The sequence below is a fragment of the Petromyzon marinus genome, chromosome 59, assembly GCF_048934315.1.
Source record: "Petromyzon marinus isolate PM22_M1 ecotype Great Lakes invasive population chromosome 59, UKy_Petmar_22M1.pri1.0, whole genome shotgun sequence".
NCBI classification, from domain to species: Eukaryota; Metazoa; Chordata; class Hyperoartia; order Petromyzontiformes; family Petromyzontidae; genus Petromyzon; species Petromyzon marinus.
Window position 1 is genome coordinate 17,194,859 of NC_133725.1, and position 7,740 is coordinate 17,202,598.

At 52.9% G+C, this 7,740-nt stretch overlaps 1 protein-coding gene across 1 annotated transcript; it reads right to left on the reverse strand.

The window, feature by feature from the left end:
* Window positions 1–916: 916 nt before the first annotated feature.
* Window positions 917–7,459, reverse strand: LOC142905904 (U3 small nucleolar ribonucleoprotein IMP4-like). Its single transcript, XM_076053136.1, has 5 exons — window positions 7,113–7,459; window positions 5,711–6,810; window positions 3,700–4,454; window positions 2,793–2,863; window positions 917–2,359 (listed from the first exon to the last, which is right to left on the reverse strand). The coding sequence occupies exons 2-3, from the start codon at window positions 5,759–5,761 to the stop codon at window positions 4,281–4,283; spliced, it is 225 nt and encodes a 74-aa protein (XP_075909251.1). The 5' UTR covers window positions 5,762–6,810; window positions 7,113–7,459; the 3' UTR covers window positions 917–2,359; window positions 2,793–2,863; window positions 3,700–4,280.
* Between the last annotated feature and the right edge of the window lie 281 nt (window positions 7,460–7,740).

Genomic DNA, 7,740 nt, shown 5'->3' on the forward strand with positions numbered 1-7,740 from the left:
AAGTGACCTGAAAACTGCGATGGGACGTGAAAGACAACATGGAGAGACGAGGGCGCCACGTGTGTTCTTCCATGCCAGCAGCAGCATCATCGCAGGCAATGAGGTTCAAATGGGCACAGGAACTTTGAGGTGGACCCACGAGTGGTCGAGCCACAGGGGCGCGCAATCGGCGACCTCTATACGCTTGGCGCAATCCGCATCGTCATTTCACGGAGCCCTTGTCCGCTCGACGAGTGCGACGACGCCGTCCCACCGTCATTCGGCGCCTCGTGGTGACATCACAACAGCAAAGCGACAGATGTTGATTATTCATTTCTTGAGGCAATTCGAGGGCCCGGTTACATCACGTTGTGATACACGCACACACCGTCAACATATACTACACCGGTCATAAAAAAAGCAGGGGATAGAAAGGTGGGGGAGCGGACCCGACCACAGGTATTGTTTAAAAGACGTCAAGCGGACCGGTGGTTTTAAATGCAAGTCCATGCAAACACCAACATCCGAACGATTGTACCAATAAATCCTGAACCTTCTGGAAGATTTCAGCTCCTGCTGGTTTGGATCAGGGTGATGTTGGGGCAAATTCCATTAATTGGGAAAGGTGGCAATCTTGTGGGAATGTCCTCGCCAGAGAAAAAACTTGTCGCTTCCATGTTTTATTTTTATCCAACGTCCCATTAGCGAGATCCAGAGCGTGACGGACTCATATGGAGTCGGCCTCCTGTAATTTTTCTGGTCTCATTCTCACCACAGGTGAAAGCAGAGCCACACATCAACGTGCCAATGGGGCCACGGTTGAAGTGGCGGTGGCCACGGGTCATGTGGCCTCGATGTATTTTCATTGTTGAAGGCCGATTGCCCCAAACATTGCCCGTCATATGCAGTGTCACTGAATAACGTGTGAAACATACTGTAGCATATACAAAATTTTATTTTCTTCATACATTAAATACAATAAACACAATAAACATGAAATGCATATAGGACATTTATAACTCTCTCAATGACCAAACTTGTATTTTATGAACACACTTATACAAGCAAAATATGACAAAAGTGTTCCAGATTACAGTTTCAATTGAGACTGAAATCCGGAATCATTACCCCCTACTGACAGACTAATAATACCCGCTCGCAGGCCAAGTGCTGATTCACCTTGGGGCCTCGCCTGGTATAGAGGTCGTGGGTTAAATCCCGACGCCTGTATATCTGGAGTTTGCATGTTCTCCCCGTGACCGCGTGGATTTTTCTCTGGGTCCTTCGGTTTTTCCCTCCACATTTAGAAACATGCGTTTAAAAGTATTTGGCTGCTATATATTTCTGCGTGACAAGCCACTTTATAGCACTTTCATTTGTGGCCCGGTCGTTCCTGAAAGAGAGCTATACAGCTGAGTGGGCCTTACCTGGTAAAATAAAAATAGATTAGTTTTGTTAGTTTATTTTGTGCCACAGGGGGACAGCTACAGGGGGGGGGTGCCCATTAAAATGGTCGAGATGAGATGCAACTTAAGGCGCTTGTGACTTCCCAAAAATATTATTTATGGCAGGTTTTCACATCTAAACATCCCGGGTGGCATTGAAGCCAAGAGCTCCCACCCTAGGTGAGTAGCTACGAGAGCGGTGCTGTGCATGGCGACACGCCACTTTCTCCATCTGCCTGACTTGGTATTTTCTTTTTTATTACTTAAATAAATGTTAATGTTTCGTTTTGTGTATGCATGTATGTACACCGTTTGGGGAGCGGTGGTGCAGCAGTTAGCGCACTACGAACTCAGACATCTGAGTACATCGTGTGGTGTGTATAACATCGCAAAACTGGGGAGGACAAAGGCAGCCAGACGTGGGGCTGGCCACACAACCACTTCTGTGCCATGCCGGCCATCATAGGTGCTACCCGTTAACAGCACTTGCCCCAGCAATCTGTTAACGGCGATACGGAGTACCTTTGTCTTTTTGTGCAATTGTGTGCTTCTGTGTGCGACGCATGCGACGATGTGCATGTTTGTGTTTGATAAATGTACATCCGCAATGTGTGTGTGACGCGTATGATGCGCGTGTGTGACGACGGTTGGAACAGTGATTCACGCACTGCCCTATCCACGCGGCGACCTCTCCTCAACGTCTCGAGCCTCGGCGGAGAGCGCCGCGAGGTTCGACTCCAACTCCGGCTTTCCAGGGACAAACCCCCCCCCCAATGCCCCTCCCCCCAGGCCCATGGGGGGGGGGGAAGTCGCTCCCCTCCCTCACTCCACGCTCAGGAACTTCCTCTTCTTCGCCGTGTTCATGTACGGTCGCCAAGGCCACTCCACCTCGGCGGTGGCCGCGTTGTCCAGCGTGCCCAGTTTAATCTCATAGACTGCGCGACACACAAAAGCAAAGATCCCCCCCATGCAGCCTTTAACAGACGGCGTGGGAAAAGCGCTGTTCGTGTGTTAGCATGTAGGAAAGCCAGCACGGCACACCAAGGGGTGGGTGTGGGTGGCCAGCATTACGTCCGATCATCTTTGAATTTACACATCGCATCCGGGGTGGGGGAATGCGAGTCGGGTCACGGTACAGCGAATGCGACCAGAGCAGCGACCCCACCGACTCAAGTTCCGATCCGCTCTACAAGTCACCCGCGGGCCACCTAGCCCGAGGCTAGACTCTTACATTCAGCCCATCATCCTCTCAGGGGTCGATAAAATTTACAACCACTTCGTAGGGAAGTCCACAAGGAATGTGGAATTTCCACCGCCTCTGCAGGGGTGTAAAGTGGAGACGAGTAACAATGTGTCAGGCAGACTTACGCTCCATCTCGAATCACGGTCCCACCTCCTTCAACTCGATGTCCTTGCCGTCGCGCTTGTAGACGTTGTGCCTGTTGGGAGGGGGGAAGGGGGGCACAGAAGTCACGGGAGGGGTCGCGGCAAGTCACACGGACGGCGCTGGACTCTCATTACGTGTCCTCGCAGACGTTTGCCAGTTAGAGGCCAGCGGCCAACCTGTTTAAAACTGCGGATGCATTAGCAAATGAACAACATTACGCGCCTTCAGCTTCAGAGATGGCGTTAAATAAAAACTCTGTGCTGTTGCTCGAAAACTAAAGTAAAACGAAACTATTTTTATTTTACCACTGAGCTATGTAGCTCTTTTTCACATAAAAATGTATAGCAGCAAAATACTCGAAATTCAAGTTTCTAAATGTGTAGGGAAAAACCCGGAGGACCCGGAGAAAAATCAAAGTGACCAGGAGGAGAACATGCAAACTCCGAATATACAGGCGGACACACAGCACCTGGCCCAAAAGTCTGCTCACTCTTTCCCATTCCGAGACATCTGCAAGTTGCCGGGTGGTAGGTGTCACGTTCACCGCTGAATCTCGGTACGCGCGAGCGGCTCAGCGTTAATTTTATTTATAGAGGCGTAGCGCTGCTGTTTTTAAAAGGCGTTGCTCTCACCGCAGAGAACCGTAGTGACACGACCGGCACTCTATGGAACAAAACTGTGCCACACGCCCTCCCGCATAGTCTTATGGGAGCAAAAGGTATGTCTTCAGGTCAGAAGACGTACTTGAGTTTTTCTTACGGTTCCGTTTCGACGACGTATATGTACATCATGGAAATGAGAAAGGGTTATAGCCTATACGAGGGATCTTTGTGCTTTGGGGATGGGGGAGGAAGATGTGGGTGAGACTGGCACGGTGCCCGCACGCACCCTCTTTCCGAGTCGCGACGTGAAGTTGTGCATCACGAGGTGTTGGAATGCCTCGGACATCATGTCCACGTCCGGATGTCGTGCCGCATCACCACGCTCGAGAGTGTCAAGTACACCGTGGTATCGTACCACGTGTCACATGAACAGCATGCCGGAAAGTTAGACACACCACAGGTGTCACACAGACTGTACTGGAGAGTTAAACAGACTGCCCTTCCATCTGCGGCATCATACCACATCACACCACATACACAGTTAAAACACCACAATTCCATGTCTGCAGCGTCATACTACACACCGCACATCGTACGCACAGCTAAATACACCTCCATCCCCGTCTGTTGCACCGCATCACACACGTCACACCATGCATCACACCGGGGAGCGGGAGCGGAGTGGCTATCTCATTACACTACAAATCCGGTGACCTGACTTCGATTTCCGGTGTGTCCAAGCATCGACAGTGGGGAGACAAAAGGGGCCAGATGCGGTAATGACCACACCACCCACCCCGCCGTGTGCCCTGCCGGCCTTCGTAGGTCGCTCGACAAACAGCACTTGCCCTGACAGCCTGTTAAAGGCTACACGGGGGAGCTTTGTCGACTGCGGTGCGTGCGCGTGCCTGGCATACCGCGGTGCTCATGCAGGACGATGAAGTCGTTGACGGCGTTGGCGCAGCACGCCCACACCAGCGCCTGCAGCTTGTGGCCTCCGTGGTTCATCGGCTGAGCGTTCGGCAGGATCAGCTTCATCTCCTGCGGTGGTGGTGGGAGGGTGGTGGTGGTGTGGTAACATGACAGCAAGCGGTCACACGCCGAGTCCGCTCTTCCCACCGGCGTCCGTCCCGGCCACGCTGCTTTCGCCCCCCCCACTTCCCCGCCCCCCCACTGTATCCGACTCGGGTTGTGTTGTTTGTTTTTTCCATTGCGGAAGCCGAGCCGAGCCGTGCCGGTATACGGGGTTGCCAAACCCCGTGTTGGCACAACTGGGATGCACCATTGGAAAAACTTTACTATTTTTATTTTACCAGGTAAGGCCCACTGAGCTATGCAGCTCTTTTCCAGAAGCGACCTGGCCACAAATCATAGCTCAACTAAGTGGCTTATCGCCATGCGGAAATTTATAGCAGCCAAATACTCTTAAACGGACGTTGATTCTAAATGCGGAGGGAAAAACCGGAGGACCTGGAGAGAAATCCACGCGACTCCTCGGAAAGTGGCACGCAACTCCAAATATACAGCAGGCATCAGGGTCAGGATTGAACCTGCGACCTCCTGTATACCAGGTGAGGGAGTTAACATCTCGCCACAGTGGCGCCCCCAATGGTACATCTTTCCGTGACCACCGACCGTGCGTAGTGCTACAGTAGATACATTTTCGATGAATGGAAGGGATCGGTCATCGCGAAAAGGCGGACTGAATCGCGAGGAATGAAGTTGACAAAAGCTGCATGCACCAAACCAAAGTGTCCAACGCTCCACCACTTACGACCCCCCCCCCCCCACACAGCCTCCACCTTTCATCAACAACCAGATTTCTTCTGGTTAACTCAACGGATGCGAGTTGTCTCACACTGCACAAGCCCGATGATTGGTCGACACGACTCGTGTGAGGTGCAAGGAACTGATTCTAAAGCCGATAGAGAACACGTGTGTGTGTGCGGTAATTTAGCAGTTAGCATGATGCCCCACAAACCTAGTGACCCGAGGTTTATTTCCGTTCATGGCCAACACCAGTGGCGATTATCTGAACTGGTCCTGGGCCTCCCCTAGATCAACTCAGCCTCAAACGAGTACCTAGTGCGGTGTTTAAACATCATTACCAGAGAGATAAAGGTGGCCAGTTGTGGTGCTAGCCACCTACACCCTCGCAAACAGCACCTGTCCCAAAAACCTGTTAAGGCTATATGGGGGACCTCTGTCTTTGCGCGCTTGTACACATGCAATACACGAGGACCCACATTCCTCGTGTGACCCCAAACCCTGTAGTCCCTGTGACCCCGTGCCCGCACCTTGATGAACTGCTTGAGGAGGGAGCTGGGGTCGCGTGAGGTCGTCGCCATGATGTGTGGGTCCTTCACGCCGGCTCAGCGGTACTCGTCATCCATGTGGCTGCTCACTCCTACTGACACGGGGGGGGGGGGGGGGGGTGTGGATAGAAAGAGGTGGTAGATGGGGCAGGGGGGACGGAGAGGGTAGGTTATCATTTGCCATACTTCACCGTGCAGGTGAGTGAAGGTGTGTGTGTGGGTGGATGGAAGGAGCGACCAGGAATGGTTTAGAATATCACTCTGCAGTGATCGCGTTGATTTTGTGTAGCGAGCTGAGCACTAATGAGACCTGGATGAGTCCCAATTGCAAGAGTGGGTGGGTGATATGGCAGGTGAGTGGGTAAATTGAGTAAAATGATGAGTGAATGAGTGGGTCAGTGCATGTTAAACCTCTTTGTTACAGCACGTAGCCAACCGTGGCAATCGGAAGTGTGACAAACTAACCACAAAAAGTAGTTCTCAAGAAATGAGTTTGTCAATCTAGACGATGATTTAAAAGTGCAAAGCTCCAGTGGCTTCCTAATATTGTAAGGAAGATCGCTCCAGAAGGAAGACTGCTCCAGAAGCACACGTTATGTGGTGACCACGGCCTTCATTTGACATTCCACAAAAATTTACGCCAGCCATCACACACACACGGCCGACTCTTTTCCGCGTTCACGCCATGGGATTTTTCAAAGTCCACTTGGGAAGCAATCGCCGTGCAGTATTTACGGTCAACGCAACTGCTGCATTAAACCCATTAAACCGGTGGGGGGGGGGGGGTTGAGGGCCCGCCGTTCTCGATCCGCGAACCTCCGCGGCAAAACACGGTGCCACCGCTTGGCAGGAAGGACCGACGGCGAGCCGGGGATGCGCGCCGACTCGGCGTGTCTAGCGGGCGGAGACGCGCGACGCTTATCCCCCTGCCTCGAGAGTCTCGCGGGAAGGAAGAGAGAGAGAGATGCGAGGAGACGTGATGGTGAGGGATGTGAGATCACCCTCCCCTCCCTGGTCGAACTCCACGGCCTTCTGGAGTTCAAGCGCCTCCCACCGCAGGTCCGTAGGCAGCACCAGGTTTTCTTCGGTGACGACGTCAGGGGGACAGGGGGCAGTGGGTGGGGGGCGGGCAGGGGAGAATTAACAAGGAAGAAAAATCATGCGCACACATGGATTCATTCGGAAACGCTTTCCACGCGCGGTTGTCTTCTCGCCTGTATTGTCAGACCGTCTTGTCCCATCTTAGTCCGTCTTGCGTGTCTCATTGTCTCTAGATCCGTCTCTAGTCTGTCTTGCGTGTCTCAACGTCTCTAGTCTGTCTCGCTGTCTCTCGTCCGTCTTGTCGTCGCGAGCCCATCTCTATATCCGTCTCGCCGCCCGTTACCATCGAGCGCCCTCTTGAGCCGCGCCTTCTCCTCTACGAGGATCTTCTTGGCCTCCTGCGCCTTGCGGTAGAGGTACTCGCCGTGCAGTTGCGCCTCCTCAGCTGCACCACCAAACAAAGACAAAGATCCCCCATGTAGCCTTCGACAGGACTGTTGGGTGAAAGTGCTGTTAACGAGCAGCACCTTTGATACACGAAGGGGGGTAGGTGGCCAGCACCACATCCGGCCACCTTAATCTCCCCAGTGGCGATGTTTACACAACGCACCAGGTACTCATTTGAGGCTGAGTTGACCAAGGGGAGGCCCAGGAACGGAATCGTCACCAGTGTTGGCCGTGAGCGGGAATTGAACTCGGGTCGCTGGGTTAGTAGTGCAGAGTAGTACTAATCGCGAGACGACCATAAACAACCGCCATTCGCCACGAAGTGGTGGAGATGTCACCACGGCGCTCGTGCCAGGCTACGTGCAGGTTAAGGCCACATGAAGCGTAGAAAGCCCGCTGGCAGCAGGAGGTCACAGACAGACAGACCCAGGTTGCCAATGGTTGCTTGACTGAGATGACTGGCCGATGCACCACCTGTGCCCCCTACTGTGCTACACCACCGCTCCCACCTACACAAACTCTCT

Bases quoted from the DNA above. Each gene is read 5' to 3' on its own strand.
- LOC142905904 (XM_076053136.1), bottom strand. From the start codon at position 5,761: ATGGCGACGACCTCACGCGACCCCAGCTCCCTCCTCAAGCAGTTCATC. The intron at 4,455-5,710 runs GTGCGGGCACGG...CCACCACCGCAG, and splicing joins TCCTCAAGCAGTTCATCAAG to GAGATGAAGCTGATCCTGCC.